A 17422-nucleotide genomic window follows, 5' to 3' on the forward strand; every position below is an offset into this window, starting at 1 on the left:
GAATGGTTTAGCTTACTTTTTGGGCCTCATTGGTCTTGTAGGAATTGCCGTATTTCCCTTCTTACTCTGTATAATGGTGCTAACACACTAGGAAACTCCTGAAGGTACTGACAGAACTCAGTTTGCTATGAATTGGATGAAATTTCCTGTGTTAATCACACAAAAAACTTGAAACATGAAAACAGGGAAAATCCTTATCCAATATGATGAATTGTAGTAAAACTGAAACAGAGCAAATAATAATAGGGAAATGGAGGCTTATTTATTTGCACAAGGAAACACCTTGAGTTGTAAAAATTACTGTGGTTTTACTAAGTACATTTTTTTCCTTGCACTTTTTTTAAAAGACCTGCTTTTGAAAAAAAATAATTGGGGGAATTAATCTTCTATTTATCCAAACTATTCTGTGTTCTTTCTCTGTGGTTTTTTTTTTTTGTTTGTATAATTACAAAGATCATTTGCATGAAAATAGGATTTTAAGACTTGAACAGTTTCTGATGCTTTTTCCCAGATACATGGAGTAAACCGTATTTATTGTAAACTAAAACAACTATTGTTTTGTAAAATTCCTTGCATGCTTTTTTTACAGTGAATTATTAATTAATATTTGAGAATATAGTTTAAAAAGTTTCCTCTGCATACCTTGGAAAATATATACTGCTAATGTATAGAATTCTCTTCCCCCTTCCCATCATGTCTTCTCATATCTCTGGCAAATTAAGCTACACTTCTTGTAGTTCCTCCATTCTCTAAAATAAGCAGCATCTTATGCTACACCAAATCTTTTAAATCAGACTGAAGTTTGCAAAAGTTGTTTGAGATTTTTTTTTCTTTTTTTTGGCTTCCCAAAAGATCTTTGTAAAGATTTCTTAAAAAAGAAAATAAAGTGATTTATAGTAAAAGTTATCCAGAGTAAGGTGGAAATTCAGAAATGGAAATTTGATTGGGATGTATGATCTGGCAAAACTTACTAATGATTATCAGATGGAAGAGATACTACTTTAGTTTGGGCACAAACTGGTCACTGTGTTATGGCAAAAGTAGAAGGGAGAGGGTCAGTACTTTGCCATACAAGTTTTGATAGCTGAACTGGAATATGTGTGTCTTATCAGTAAAGAGTTTAAAAATTTCTTGTGTGGTCTTCCAAAATGAATTTATTTCCAAAGTGTACATTAAATTCTGGAGTCACTAAATTCTGGATTGACAATTTAGATAATGTTTTGTGTTACCTTGTTTAATATTTTTAATGTTTAATATTATAGTTATATTTACTTTTTAGTTTATGCTTTTTGGGAAGAAAAGCTGGACCTTCATACAACAGATCTTTTTTAGATTATTTTTATGTATTGACTGCTTGGAAAATGTGAAAATTCTAGTATAAAAGAGTAAATTTTATTATTCTATTTAATTATAGAAAAAAAATTTTATGAATTCACATTTGAAATGTGGAATACTGAACTTTAAACAAAATAATCAGTTATCTGAAAACTAATTATGATTTCAATTCATTTAGATTTCTCATATTGGAAAGCTGAAAGATTTTCTTCTACAACACAGAAAGGATTACATTAATGCTTACAGGTAAGTGTGTACTGTTTAAATGGATTTATCTATTTATTTATTTATCTTAATGCTTATAAAGTGAACAGCTTAAAAACCTATAGGCAAAATAACTAAAATCAAAACAGAGATTGTTATTAATTGGCTTACTGTAAACCACTATAAGATGAAGAATAGTGCTGTCACAAGAAAATGGTGCACCTGAATAAAATGAGACTCAGAATTTGAAAATGATCTCTGGCTCTTAGGGGTGAGTTCTGACAGAAAATAACCTGGCAGTCAAAGTCCCACACCTTTTAAGGACCTGCAGAGTAAGTTTATGAAGGGGTTCCTGAGACAGCAGGATGATCCAGGTTTTCCTTTTACTCTGTCATACTAAACCTACCCGTCATCCCAAAGTATACAGTCAGTAGCATCAGCAGGTCCTGGAGGGCAATGATGCAAACTCTTCAGACTCTGGAATGTGAATTCCAGATGAAGGACACCAGTGAGGAGGTGGTGTCAGGGGGCAGCAGCACAAGATTAGTTTTTCTGTAACAAAAACCGTAGGCTTCAGCTCTGGTAGTTACTGTGTGAAGAAAGTTTTGATTCTCTTCAGCTACTAGGAAGCATTCAAAAGTACTGTATCTGCCTACTTGTTGGTAACTTTAGTAGTAGGATTTTTAGAAGATTAATGTACAAATTTACAAGGTGGTGTTTGTAGGAAAAAAATAGTATCTTCTGGTCTGCAGGTACTAAATCAAGTTATCCTTAGATCTAAATGTTACTGCAGCTTGTATTTTGGTGAACTGTGTACAAATAATTGTAGAATCTGAGAAATGTAAAACTTGCTTTTTATAGAAGTTCTGTTACATGCAAACTGAGTGAGTCAGCCCTGTCTGCATTCCAGTTCTGCCACCAGCCCTAAAGCTGAGCTGTTGCTTCAATCAAGGTAGATAAAATGCAGCCTAAAATCATTTTGGGTTGAAAGCTTCATAGATATCACTTTACAGTTCTATCCAGACAGATTTCCTTTCCCTTTTTCCTTATGGAAAAGACCAAAAGAATAGATGAGCCATCTGCTATTCCTTAGGGTCAGTCCGTATTGGAGGAACTATTTTCCTGAAAAACAACTTCTAGGCCTGAAAGGGTCTGTCACAGTAACAGCAATACTGCCTCATCAGAGGAATCGAGGTGCATTCTGTGTAAGTTACCAGAAGACTTCTGGCACTCTTTTTTGTCTTCACAAGAGTTTAAAAGGTGTATTTTGTTGTTTTGAAAATGAAACTGATGCCTTTGGTTTTAACTTGAGTATTTTTCAAATCCTGTACTGCTCAGTGGGTAACTCTGAAGTTTCTTGGAGCCTGTTAACTTCTGCTCTCTCGTGCTAGGTAGACATAACAAAGCCTCTCCAGGCCTGCTCTTCAAGGACACCCAGACCATCCTAGGCCCAAAATGTAAACCAAAGCCTCTAAAGGGAGGGGGGCAAGCTTGGGGAAACTACATCATTAACTGAAGCTTTAATTGGAGAATTAACCCTGATATACAAATAAACCAAACTTATAAAAGTGTGAAGAACTTGTGACCTGTTGTCCATCTTGGAAGTAGCCTCTGGCTCCCCAGGGTGTACCTTTGAATGCCCTTCAAATAAATACCTACCTTTATTCCCTTTTTCTTGTCTAGCGTCTGGTTTTAGGTGGCCTCTCAAGGCATCGAAATGAAAAAAGGAAGATGGCTTATTTTATAAGTGAGAGGCCGTATTCATGGTCAGTGCTGGTGAAAATGCTGCTTGGGGTGTGCACAGTTCTGTGTGAGGTGGATGGGAGATGCTTTTCCAAGGAGCAAGCAGAAGTAGTGCACAGCTCCGTGTGATGCCTGGCTCTCTGCTTTCAATGCCTGTTGGCACTGGGCATGAACAACACTAGGTGGAGCCAGCAGTTTAATACTGGCATAACTGAGTGTACTGTGTGAAAACTTCGTATACATGCAGAGGTGGAGAAACTGCAAATAATTCCAGTAAGAGCAGTCAGTGGTGGTTAAATTTTGGGTAGTGTTTGTATTTTATTAACAGTAGTGTACATAAAATGGAAGTGGTTAGAGTAAAAATGTGTCCTGGTTATTTTGATTTCTAGAAGTTTTTAATGTTCTTTTTGTAAACGCTGTTGCAACATTATTATGGTAATTCTCAGTGCTTTCCACCTTCCTCTCCCGCCACCCAGGTCTTCATTAAGGAGAGGAAAGAAGTGTCATTTCCTTTATTAAACCATAAAATAATCCAGCAGATCTCATCTGAGATTGCAGTTGATTCTGTCTTTAATAGTCAAAATTAAATTGTTTATGTTTGACATAAAAATGTCAAATTCCATATAGATTACCTGTGCTGTTCTACTTCATGGATGCAAAGAGCATCATAGCATCCATGCTGTCAGTCTTACAGTCTTAGCAAATGCCTCACTCACTCAAGACAGCAGTTTTAATAACTCTTTAATACTCAAGTAATGGGGACAGTTTTTGAACAATTTAATACTAAAAGGCTGTTCTGAAATTTATGTAGGAGATGTCAAATTTCGTGAACAAAATTACTACTGTGTATTTTGTCAGTCCTGCTGTTGGTTTTCCCAAGTATAGCACAATGTGTTGGTGAAATTGAGCTTTTGAGTTAACCAGTTGTATTATTGTATGCCTTTTAAAATTTCTTCATCATGCACTGCATCCAGGTTCTTGATTGCTTCTTTGACCTTACCTTTGAAGACTATGAATTATTTAATAATGGAGTTTTTATTTTTGGCATACATGAAATATCCTGCTACAGAGGGTATGTCTTTAATTCATTTTTAGAGGAAAATTTTTAGCAATGAGAAAGTCAGTTGAAATAAGGGTTATTTGAAACCAAGGCCCTGACCTATTTTATCAAACTTTAGCTATTTAACTGAAATACCTAAATTGAATTAATAATTGCTTATTCACCTTCTTTCTTCTTGATTATGACTATTACCTACAAAATATGAAAGCGGCAAAACAGATGACATTCTTGGTGTAGTGATCTAAGCTTGCTGGCTTACAGGCCACTGCACCTTTATCCTCTCCTCTTTCTTAGGATTTATTTCCTTTCTCTTACATGTAGGGTTTTTGCCTATTGTGATAAGGAATTTTTGGTCATGGTTTAACCCCAGCTGGCAGCTCAGGCCTACAGAGCTGCTCACTCACTGTGGGATGGGGGAGAGAATCAGAAGAGTAAAAGTGGGAAAACTCATGGTTTGAGATAAAGGCAGTTTAATAGGGAAAGAAAAAGCCACGTGCACAAGCAAAGCAAAGCAAGGAATTCATTCACCATGGGTGGGCAGGTGTTCAGCCATCCCCAGGAAAGCAGGGCTCCATCACATGTAACAGTGAATTGGAAAGACAAATGCCAAATATTTCCACCCTTCCTCTTTTCTTTCCCCAGCTGTATATGCTGAGCATGATGCCATATGATCTGGGATATCTCTGTGGTGAGCTGTCCTGGATGTGTCCCCTCCCAGTTCCTTGTGCACCCCCAGCCTCCTCACTGGTGGGGTGGGATGCAGAGCAGGAAAGGCATTGGCTGTGTGTAAGCACTGCCCAGCAATAACAAAAACATCCCTGAGTTACCAGCATTGTTTCCAACACAAAACAAAAACACAACCCTGTACTTGATGCTGGGAAGAAAATTAACCCTATCCCAAGCGAAACCAGTGCACACAAGTTGATCACTGTTTCTGGAAAGGAGAGGGCAGGGACTTGAGTCCTGAAATTGTTAACAAGATGTGGGTACTTTTAGATTTTTTCTTATTAAACAATAACTGCTTTCGGATGAGGATTTCAGATGAGGTCCCATTTTTAGTGAAGTGGCTGCTATACATTCTGTATTATTCTTCTCAGTCCATTTGCTGTAATGTGTTGCTGTGCTGCTTTTTACACTGCTAGGAGAGATCCTGTCTTCAGTCTTTGGTAACTTGTCTGATGTCTCATCTGTGAACAACTTGCACCTTTGCTTTTCATCATCAGCTCCTTCATGCTTTTGATCACTGAGCCATCAAGACAGTTCATATGTTTGTGTGAAGTATAGTTCAAGGAACTAGCTGTAGTACCCTAACACTTGGGAATTTGAAATGATCCTCTTGGGATTCTTTCACTGCCATCAGTTTCTCTGAAGGCTCTTTCAAGGTTTAAGCAGTTTAAAGACCAGTCATTATTCCTACTATTTTAATGAGACATTGGAAATGAATTGAGAGGGTTCTAGATTCTGATCACAGAACACCTCATACTTAAAGAAAAATATTTGAGAGGAGAGCTTTCCATCTGGGAATATTAGACATCTAGTTAAGTGTGTTTTGCAACTGCAGAGGTACTTGTGCAGTTGATCAGTGTAGTTTAGGTGACTTCTGAATAGAAATGTCACTTGTTCCACCAGAAAGCTGCATGGGTGGCTTTTGATGTATCTTCGTTACATGCTTCTGTGGTCCTTCTGTGCAATTAAGTGTTTGAACATTTGTTGTTAATTGCAAATTAATATACCTTGAAAAAATTATTTACAAATTATCTTTCTGTCTTAAAAAATAATGTTGGAGCCCGGTAATTATGCCTCCTGCCCTAGCATTTATCTATCTTAAGCATTTCTCTATCTCAAGGCAATAAATCAGTTACATCATTTGCCACTTAACAGAAAATCATTGAATGCTTACACAGCGTTTTGTGGAGAGTGTTTCCTTGTATTTAACAATAAAAGAAGTAGCCGTTAAAGAACTCTAAAAATAGTGTTTTACTGACTCCTATACAATGCCAGGCTGCATTCTTGTCTTGACTCACATTTTTACAGGAAGCAAGGCTTGCTTTTTTATATTGAGGTTGTAAAACATGTAGATGATCTGTAAAGACTTTCTTCCTAGAGCAGTGTATTTTTGTGTTCTTCAGGGAATTATTGTCAAATTATTTATCTTCTTCTTTTGCACTGAATTCATATATCACATTTCAGAAATAGTAATTTTTCATAGTAGCACTCTGAAATTTCTGAGCAATATTAAAAAAACCTGAGAATACCAATTTAGGTATGCTTGTATTGCCTATTCTAGTACCTGAAGCTTCCACACAGAATTAAAACAACTGTGTAAAAGTTGTGGAATGTTTTGTCATTTGAGTGACAATCTTTTAGCTTGAATTTACGTCAGACAGCATTTGGATGGAAGAAGGCAGTTAGTGAAAATGCACAGAACTTTGTTAAGTAAGAAATCAATCAATTTACAATACACTAGATGCCCAAAGGGAAGAATGTGACTCCTGTATTTGCCACCAAGGTTATACATACACATATGTTAACTTAACACATGGGGAGTGTTTCTGTGTGGGTTTGCAAGGCAGTATGTGCAGGTGGTAAGTTGGGCAAATCTCTGTTATTTTACAACTCATTTATTTCTGCTTATTGCTTCTCTCTCTTTTGTAATACACTGCTGGAGGAAAATGAAATTTTTCTTCGTGATTTGTAATCTTTATTGGATTAGTACGCAGAAGATACTTTATGCACCAGCAGAATTACTAATTCTAAGAGCTGATTTAACATCAGCTTTGTTTCCTTGCAGTTTGCCAGCAAAATAGGATCATAGAAAGGTTAGGCTGGAAGGAGCATGGCTGAAACACCCGAAAAGAGAATGATTAGTGTTTTGCTTGCTTTTAAATATTTCTTTCAGTGGAGATTTCGTATTCTCACTCTGCTTTTTCCTGTTTCCATATCCATGTTACTAGAATAATGAATCTCATTGTAAGGATGACTTTTTATGCAACAACATGTTGTTGTTGTGTTTGATTTATGATCCAGTATGATCCCAAATGACTTTCTGAAGAACTATTGCCTAATCAGTTGTTCCCCATTCTCTGTGGGTTCAGATAATTGTTCTTGCTGCAGCAAAGAGCTTCTGACCATTCCTTATTAAAATTCTTCATGTCATTTCTCCAGGCAGTGTTGTTTTGAATTGAAGTCTTGTTCTCCTGATACAGTTTTAATTTGCTTAACTTTATGCCTCTGAAAGTTTAGTAAGTATATACTCCATTCTGCTGAGTTGTTAATGAAAGTATTAAATGGCATCAGATTCGGGACAAAATCCTGTGGAGCACAACTCAGTGTTTCCTTCTGTTTTGGTGTATAGCTACCCCCAAGTTCAACTTTGCTTTTTCACATTCATATTTCTTCTAACTCATCTATTCACTGGTAGCTTGTGAGAATGTTGCATGAGATGGTAAGAAAAGTCACACTAAAATATAGCTGTGATTGCTTGTCATCCATCCATAAGACCTGTTACTGCATCCCAGCAGTAAATTACACTGCCTATGACATACTACTGGTACATCTTGGCTACTGGTAATCTTTTTGGTCTTTCCTAAGTGCTTAAATATTACTTATTTATTTCTATATTTTTCTAGGCTGAGCGGTCTACAAGTCCTCTGCTTTTTTTTTTGTCCCTTTAACCTATTTTCAAAGATAGTCTTTTTATCAATCTGTCATTTGCTTATTCTCTCCTAGTTCTTGGCAGTGAGGATACATCCTGTCATTTGATGCATTTCCCATCTTATTTCAGGGCTTGGTCTCCTGTCTCTGCACACTGTATGAATGTGCATGCGCCCTGGGCTTTTTTGGAAGTTGGTTAGTTCTGTTCAAGAGCACAGCTTTGTTACACAGATAGGAGGGGTATATACTTCGTCAGATTTACCTTCAGCTTTGTCCCAGGAGCCACTGCACCTTCAGGTACACTTGTGCTATGACCTGGGTCACATAGCTCTCTCCCTCATACCCTATTCACTCAGCGGCCTGTTAACTAATACATTAGCTGACACTTGCTATTGTTGATGATAATATCAACAAAGAACTATGATCTTTTTAAAATGTCAGAGGTATTAAATGTGACCCAGATGATTTAGAAGCAGTAAGCTAAAAGGAATAGTAACTGCAGCTTTTAAGTGATGTTAATGATGAAAGTTAATGCAAAAAGAAAACAAAGCAATAAACATCTAGAATTAATTCATACTCTGCATATAATTTTACTTCTTTGCTGAGTAACAAGCCAAGACCACATTCTTTGTTGTTTCTTATAGTAATGTTTGCAGAGCAATCTCTTGTTGTCACTGGCATCCCTTCCCAGTTGTCTCACCCTGCAGTTGACCCTTTTCTGAGTGTGTCCCTGCATGCTGTATTCCTTTAGACTTGTCAGTAGAAACCAGAACTAATTTGCACTTTCTATTCTGATCTTTCTGTTTGAGCTCAACAATGATCAGTTGATCTCTCACTGTATTGCCTACTCTTCCTTTTCATCAAGGGCAGAGTTGCAAATTAACATAATGTAATTTCTATGTGAAAACTACTAGTTCATCCAAATTCTTTTCTGTTTCTTTTTAGGTCTGCATTTTCTCTGCAATTTAACCTACTTATTTTTCTAGACTAATAAAGTCTGCCTACTTGATGGTCACTGTCTTCATTGTACTCTTCACCCACTGTTAAAAATCACAGATAAACCAAGTTGCCTTCCAGCCCAAGTTTCTTATGAAGTTTTCTCATATTGACAAGGATGAAAATCCAGAGGAATTTCTTTTCCTTCTTTCTTCCTTCTTTATCTGTGCATGTCTTGGCTACTTTTTCTGATTGCTTCTGAAAAACCTGATTTGCTTGGCCTTTCTTGATCTAGTGGTGGATCAGTCCACTGCTGTGATACTGCCATTGCACTTCTGAGCATGCATCTGTATCTCTGACATACAAGACACAGCTGAATTTTTTTTTGTTCTGTTGGTTTTTGTTTGATGTTTTTATGTGGTTTTGGTTTTCTTTGGCCTGTTTTATTTTAATGAATGGTTCCTCTTCCGGTAGAGGATGGTGATTAAATGGATTTTCAGTATAATCTCCATGTGCAGATTTACTGGGGAGTGCAGTGGGGACTTCAGTACCCTCTTAGTACTAGTGGATGCCATATGTGTTTTGACATAATGGGATGTGATTGTATGACTCCATTCTTGCCTTCCCAAGGAGTTTGGGTTTCAGGTATCCTTCCCTCTGAGTGGCTCGACCAGCTCATGTTCAAAAGCACTGATACCAGACTCTATTTAAGCTGTAAGCAGTTACAAAAGGAAAAGTATTCTATTTCTTGTTTACTGGATTAAGCTGCATTTTACTAGCTTTGAAGCTGTGAAACTCCTATTTAAGAATTTGATCTACCCTGTTTTTCTATAAGCAACTAGGAAAAGTAACTGAACAACTTGTTTCCCAGTGTTAAGAAGCTGTTGCAATTATCCTCACTGTATCACTACACTGCCACTAGTTAAACTGTTAGTAAAAAGTGAAGTGTGCCTGAGGCAAGTTTTTCATATTTATTTCTAAGTCTGATTGAAAAGAAAATTCTGGTTTGCATTTTGTAATCTTTATTTTACCCTCTTGTGTTGAAAAGTGCATGGAAAGTGTAGAACTCTGCAAATACCACAAAGCTGGGAAGATTACAAGAACCTAGACATATAAAGACAAGAACTTTATATCCTGGTCAGTAGCAGACCAGCCAGAATTTATTATCGTAATCTGAAAGAGAAGAGTGGAGTTTTTTCTTCATCAAGGAGCCATCATGCAGCTGTGACTCCACTCTTATTTCCCACTTGAATCTGTGTGTCCCCACATGCTCAAGTAACTCTCTAGGCTGAGCTCACTGAAGGATATTATGAATTACACCATACCGGACGATCTTAATGGTCCCCTTCTGTCTTGGCCTGTGTGGAGATGGATGTAGGAATGCATTTCCTGGCTTGAACTTGCTTATCTGACAGACTAGCAACACAAATACTTATATAAGCTGTGCAGAGGGAGTAGTGGAGAGGTCTGCCCCAATGTATTTAACAATATGAATTATCTTGTGTTGCATTTTTAACTGACAATATGTCATCTCAGCCAAGTTGGGGAAATCCCCTCTTATCAGATATTTCTAAAATCAGGCAATTTCAAATCTTTCATCATTCAGAAGCTACTTTCTCAGAAAGTGTGATTTAGAGTTACAGCTTAGAAAAACACTGATTACAGCTGGGATAGGGATTTTGCCACAAATTTATGAAACCTGTCTGTCCTGAACAAAGGAGAACAATTCAGGTACTCAAAGATAAATGGAAACACTATATATGGCTGGTTTTCTGTAAGGAATAAAAAATAATTTTATGACATTTAGAATAGTTTTAACCAGAGGGAGAAAAAAGCCTTGATATTTAGGTGTCAAATACATGGCAGTTTTGGAAACAAACATGTAAAATACAGAGTATTACTTCTAATAATTCTTCTAATTACTTGCTAATCTGTGCTTGTGTACTAGCTGACCAATAAGCAGAGACTAATTTTCAAGCCAGATGAACCATGTGCTGATTTTTAATGTAAAACCAGTAATATGGGATGGGAATGAAGAGATTTTGATATAATACTCAAAGACTTTAGAGTATTATATCTTAAAGCTTTGTGGAGGAGATCTGGACCCATGCTTGCAGTACAGTGATGATGCAGGGTTTGTATAGGATGAGTTGATGAGATGGGGTTGTGTGAACTGGTGGGCATTCCTGTGGCTGGGTTTGCTGCAGACACAGGGGAGCTTTGGCATTATTGCAGTGAAGTGTGTAAGAGATCTCTAAGGATATCAGGCTAAATATTGAAGATACTCTCTTTTTACTTGTATTACTGTGTTTTGTAGTTGCATTACACATGAGGGAATTTTCACATATAAAAATAATAATTTCAAATGTAGGTATGAAGTAAGGTTTTCTTTCCTTTTTTAAAAAGCAGATATAATAGGCTGTGATCACTGCATCATCAGGAAACCCAAGATGATGAGGGTTTTTTTGCCTTTTTTTTTTTTTTTCCTCCTGTAGCAGAGTTTTATCATCCTGTCACCTCTGACTGTGGAAACACTGTTAAATACATTTATACAGTATGCTTCTGTAACTCACCTACAGTGAGTTAATATTTTAAGGACAGGCCTTCATTTTTATTGATTTAGCAACAAAAAGATACATTAATAACATTAGAAAATACTAAATGCATAATGTATAATTTAAAATAAACAATGGGAACAGGTTTTAATAAATATTGCAGTCAATTTGATATTAAAATTGTGCGTTATTTTCCATTATTCTTCCTCTAGTTTAAATTCACAGATTTCATAGTACAGCTACTTTAAAAATGAAACACTGTCTTCAGGATAATGAAAACATATTTAAGTAAAATAAGTTCCCTTTTTTTTGTACTTCTTTCTGTATTTGAGCTATTCCTTTATCTTAATTGGTTTTGCGTTTTTAGGACACTTCATTGCAATAAGTACTGAGGGCAATGATATATTTTCTGATTTCTGCTTATCTGTTCCATATTAGATTATGTTCAAGATGATAGGAGATACTGCTTTTTTTTTTTTACATACTTTACTACTAAAAGTGTTCTAAAAAAAAGCCTCCCAGCTTTATAGGAGTGGCATTTTTATCAGTGATAGTTACTGTACTTTTTATTACTTTTTCTGTGAAAATGAGTGTTGCAGAAAAGTTTTTGCAAAGATGGTGAGTCAGAAGAAGGTCTGAGGTGTGTACTTGTGGATTTTATACTGGGGATTTTTTAAGTGACAAGTTTGTCTTGTTTCTCAGCCATATTATGTCTGAGTATGTGAGGATGACGGATACAGAGCGTGACCAGATAGATCAAGATGCCCAGGTGTTTATGAGAACGTGTGCTGATGCCATTCATCAGCTCAGAACAGAAGGTAAACTAAGCAGCTCTTACATGTTTTTTCTTAGTTCTTGATAAAGGCTAAGGTAATGCTGAGTATTACATGGTGAATCTGAAATGCTTTAGGAAAGATATTGGTGAAGTCTTACTGCCTTTTTGTTTGCATGTGTAATCCCGTTGGCTGATTAGTACTGTAATTCATTTTCTTTAATGATAGTGGAAAGAGAAGCCAGAGCATAGAATTTTATTTATTTGTTCAAATACACCAGTTAACAAGTGAAAAAAAAGTCTTAAATATTTACTGCTTGAGTAGTAATTCAGCACTGTGGCACAGAGGCCTAAACCAAAGCTTTCTAAATTTGGTGATTGTCTTTTTCTAGCTTGTCTACCTGTAAGGTATTACAGGTGTAATACTTTCAAGTTTGAGATAATTAAATAACTTTAACAGTGTCCTGGTAAATTAAAAGCATTTTTGGCAGCTTGAATATAGGTTCATACCTTTGCTACACTATCTTGTGAAAGTCATAGAGAGAGAATTTCTGTGTTGCCATTTTCAAGTTGACTTGCTGCATCTCTGTATTTAATCAATACATGAAAGATTTTCATCAGCTTTGAAATGCCATCTAAACATAGTTGTAGCATTATTCAGAATCACTGAACATCAGTCATGCATGAGAACTACATCGTATAAAAATGAGAAATAACAATATATTTAATTAAAAGGATGTTTGATACAATAAATCCCAAATATATCCACATAGTCTATACACCAGAGAATTTGAAAAAGTTCAATAATTTAAGGTAGTTAAATCTCTAGATCTGTTTTGCTGTGCTTAGCTAGGTGACACCTATTCCTGTTCAGAATTTAATTGACATAGTAGAACTCTCTGGCATATATAAAAATACTATAGGATACTAGTTATTTTCAGTTTTTGGTTTCTTGTAATGACTTGCTGTTTTAGAGAATCTAATTTAAATATAGCTATGTTTGAAAGAAATACTAATATGTAACGTGTATAAAATGTGAGTAGGCTTTTGGATATAACTTGCTTATCAACTGAAAGTGCAAACAGCTGTGGAATTCAGTGAAAAGTTAAAAGATTGTCTTGTATCTTTCTCTTGTATTTCAGCACACAAGGGTGTCCAGTCTGCTCAGGTAAAGGAGCACAGAACAGCTGTCTTGGACTTCATTGAAGATTACTTAAAAAGTACTTAGTATTTATTGAATAGTTAAAATCAGATTATTGCATTTTCCAAGAAAGGAATCTTTCTCTTCTAACCTGAAATTTTGTTTACTGCTGTCTTGAACAGGAGTGTGCAAGCTGTATTCTGAACAAAGAGCCATCCGAGTTAAGCGAGTGATAGATAAGAAGAGATTGTGAGTAGTGTCAAAAAATAGTTAAAATGTGCCTTTTACTTGTAGGACATTCAGCAAAACTATTGTCCATGTTTAGATTCTAAGGAGATTGTTTTAATAGAAATTTGTGATTGGATGAGCAACTTCTGCTGTCAGCAGGTGCATTACAGGGTTCCTTACACTTTGGGCATGTAAAGTTAAATCTGAAAATGGCTGCCATTACAGTGTTGTACTTCTCATTTAGGTATAAAAGCACCAAATCAGTAAAATGTGGGTTAATTAAACCTATTTGACTTCTACAAATTCACCAAAAAAAATTTTTTTGCCTTTTTTTTAAAGGTCCTATCTTTCTGCTAAAGCAAGTGACTGTGTTGTTAATAAATACTACTTGAGATGGCAGGTGTTCATGGCAAGCAGAAACATGATGAAAATAAAAAACTAGAATGTAACTTCTGAACTGAAACAAGAGCTTCCACTTCTTATAGTGGCATTTATTAAGGCTGCTAATGTAGAGCTGAAAATGTCTCAGAGACATTAAAGGTGATGTGCTTGATGCCTTTTTGGTCTGGTGGGATTTCTTTTTCAGTCAAGTTTCAAACCCTGTATTTCTTCATTTTCTTTTCCTGCATACTCCCAATTAGGAGATTGATAGGGAAAATGAGCAGGTTTGCAATTTATTTAATACTTGGCTTTCCATGTCTTCTCACTCTGCATTATTTGAATAGTAACCTCAAGGTCCATTATCTATATTTTAATATAAAAATATATAGTTCTTGAATATGCACATAAATAAATTCTTGAGCACTTTTCCAAGACTTGATGCTGGTTTATCAGTTTGTTGTTTGGCTTGACCAGCTACAGTTACATTGAACCTGGAGAGATATTTTCAAAAATACATAAGTATATGTTATTCAGAATCATTCAGCATGATTAAGCACAATTAGATTCACTCACATATATCCTCATGAGACATAAATAGTAGTACAAGCCGAAACCAAGAAAACAAAATACCCCAAACCACTTCTGAAATTTGGTGAGAAGCAATGAGTGAAAAGTAAGGCGTTGGTGTTTTTGTAGCTCCTATAACTTTTCAGAAAAAAACCATACAGAAATAAACGGTGTGATATTTTTCATGTATAGAAATACAGAATCTTATTGGTATTCTTAATGTGAAAGAGCTTCAAAGAAAGATAGCATGGTTCCTGCAGTCATAGCAGTGGCTAATGAATACTAGCTCTTCTGTTGTACTCTTATGTTAGAGTTTCCATGTGAAATCCCACATTCAGAAAAAATCTCAATTTGATGCATTATTTCAGAAGTTAGAGTACCACTTAACTAAAGAGCAGTAAGGCATTAAGAATTAACCTGGAAGATACATTCTTTTTATGCAATATTGGAGGGTCCCTCTAAGCCTCTATGGATGTAAGAACTAGAAAACAGATGTTAACCAGGTGGAGTCTGTGTGCATTGCAGATGTGATGTAATGGCTAAATAGTCATTTAAATTCAAATTCAATTTAAGTAAATCACAGGACATAACCCAATCTTTATTATGACTTAAAGAAAAATAGTATAGTTGATTTGTAATTTCCCCGAGGATTTCAGCAGGTGTTTTATGTGATAAGAACGTGTTCCTTCTCTTAAAAGAACTAGGCATTCTTTAAACAATGCATCCCAGACACTTTGTTCATTTTAAATTGAAAGTTTCCTGTATTCCCATACTGTGCAAAGTAAGGACAACAAACAATAAAGGAATATGTTTCTTTAGAAATAAATTAATCGTAGTGCAGCTCTTCTTTCCTGCAGTTTAGTCAATTTAAAATATATGCATGTCAGACAATACTGAAAAGTTTGCCGTAGAAATGTTTCCTTTTATATCAATAACTACCCTAAACTCTTCAACAAATTGCCTGAGTGTTACAATTTTCTTACAGAAGTTGCCTTTATGTATTCGCTCACATTTTTTGATTAAAAAGTTCTGGGTGGACTAGTTTCGCAGAAAGAAAAGCTGAGAAATAGAAACACAAGCATTTTTTTCTGTAAAGGTACTTGGTTGTGATTTTCAATTTTAATGTTTATTGGTATTCAAGATTATATTTAATTTCAGTTTTAAACTTCTTTTTCCATTAGAAGTTTTTATGAATTATATATGCAATCATTCAAATCAAGCTGATATTTTTGTTACCTGGGGAATTGGTGTTTTATTAGTATTAAAACCATTATTTGAACTGCACAGGTATGTAGATAAGTATTTTTTTCTTATTATTAGGCAAATTTGAGAGAAAGGAGAGGAGAGAAGAAGTTCTTCTCTGTAAAATTACCAAAAGCCCAGTACTTGTAGAGGTTTTATAACTAAAAAAAGTTCCCTGCTACTGTTTTTTCTTGTTAAATAGCAATCACTCAGAGATGACACTTGCATTACATTCTATTTTTCACAGAATTTCCTAATTATGGCTTAGAATTTAGACACAATGCAAAGAAGGAACACAAAAAGCAACACCTTCTGTTAGGCACAGGGGAGAGGTGCAAATCATAATGAGATTAACTCTTGATTATATTTGAGAGGGTAGGAAGTGATAAAGGTGGCACAGCAGGTGATTCCACCTATTGCTTTTTGATTTTTTGGTTCTTTAGTTTCTCCAACAGCATTACTAAAATTTAACTGCTTGCTATGTAGCAGTTACAGAATTCATTGTAGACAAAAATAAACCACAGAAATTTACAGGAAAAAAATACATTGCCACTAATTTTCAACATTTTTAATGCCACACTGAAACATACTTGGCAAGTACTTAATATATAATCACTAAATAAGCTTCTCATGTTTTGCATTGCCATTGTATTAAAATTATGTAATAGGGACTTAGAAGTAGTATAAAAAAGCTAATTCTATTGTATTTCCTTTATGATAATTGAAAATATAAAGTAAAATTATCATAATTATTTGAAAAAAATAAAGAAATAGTGCTTGGCCATTGGTACTAAAAATTTTTCAGTATGACCAAAATGTTGGCTTTTTTTAAAAATAAAATTTAATACACTGGATTTTTGAAAGGAAGTTTAATAAAGTATTTTTATGCTGTAGCATGAAAATATGCTATAGCCTTCAATATTCTCCTCAACTCTGAGCATGTGGTGCATTTTGTCCAGGAATACGATTCCTGCTTCTTTGCCTCTGTAACAATATTTGAGTGACAGTTGCTAAGTACATTTTGTATCTTTACTGGAAAATCTTTAATGAGAAGTTTGCAAGAGTTAAAGTACTGAATTTCGTAATCTGTGATTGTTCTCATTTTAGAGAAATACATCTGTGTAGTATCAGTTAAATCATAGGCTCTTGTACTTCTAGGTCCAAACTTGAACCTGAGCAGAGCAATGTGTCCAAATCACCTCTTTCCCCTGAAAAATCTTCACAGAGTCCTTTAGATGATTCTGAAGAAAAACTTTCTGTTGAGGAAAGCAAAGGTAAGAATAAAATGTAGTTAATTTAAGTGGCAAGACCTGTCCAGTCAATAGTACTTCCTTCACTTTAGAAGGCCCAGTTGCTGTGACTGGCACGTTTTCCATTTTCATCTTCCTTGAGCTGATCAGGCTTCCGTGAAGCATATTGTGAGACTGAGGAAGCAATGTCTTAAATGTCAGATAAACAAGTATTATGCTTTGTTGAATTCCTCATCTTCTTGATAAACTCTACATGAACTCTTTCCTTTTTATTTATTTTTATCAATGTCATATTTTCTGAAATTTGTCTGATTTTCCCATATTGCTTTAACTGAATGAAAAGAATGAGAAAGT

The 17422-nt window shown here is 35.3% G+C and overlaps 1 protein-coding gene across 1 annotated transcript in view; it reads left to right on the plus strand.

Moving 5' to 3' along the window:
* Positions 1–17422, plus strand: part of STX18 (syntaxin 18) — a 60105-nt gene that overhangs the window by 32225 nt on the left and 10458 nt on the right. The window contains exons 2-6 of the mRNA XM_048304343.1: positions 1514–1581; positions 12190–12305; positions 13402–13479; positions 13583–13649; positions 16977–17092. Coding sequence (XP_048160300.1) covers positions 1514–1581; positions 12190–12305; positions 13402–13479; positions 13583–13649; positions 16977–17092 — 445 coding nt within the window. The remainder of the gene's footprint in view (positions 1–1513; positions 1582–12189; positions 12306–13401; positions 13480–13582; positions 13650–16976; positions 17093–17422) is intronic.

The sequence above is a fragment of the Corvus hawaiiensis genome, chromosome 5, assembly GCF_020740725.1.
Source record: "Corvus hawaiiensis isolate bCorHaw1 chromosome 5, bCorHaw1.pri.cur, whole genome shotgun sequence".
Lineage (NCBI taxonomy): Eukaryota > Metazoa > Chordata > Aves > Passeriformes > Corvidae > Corvus > Corvus hawaiiensis.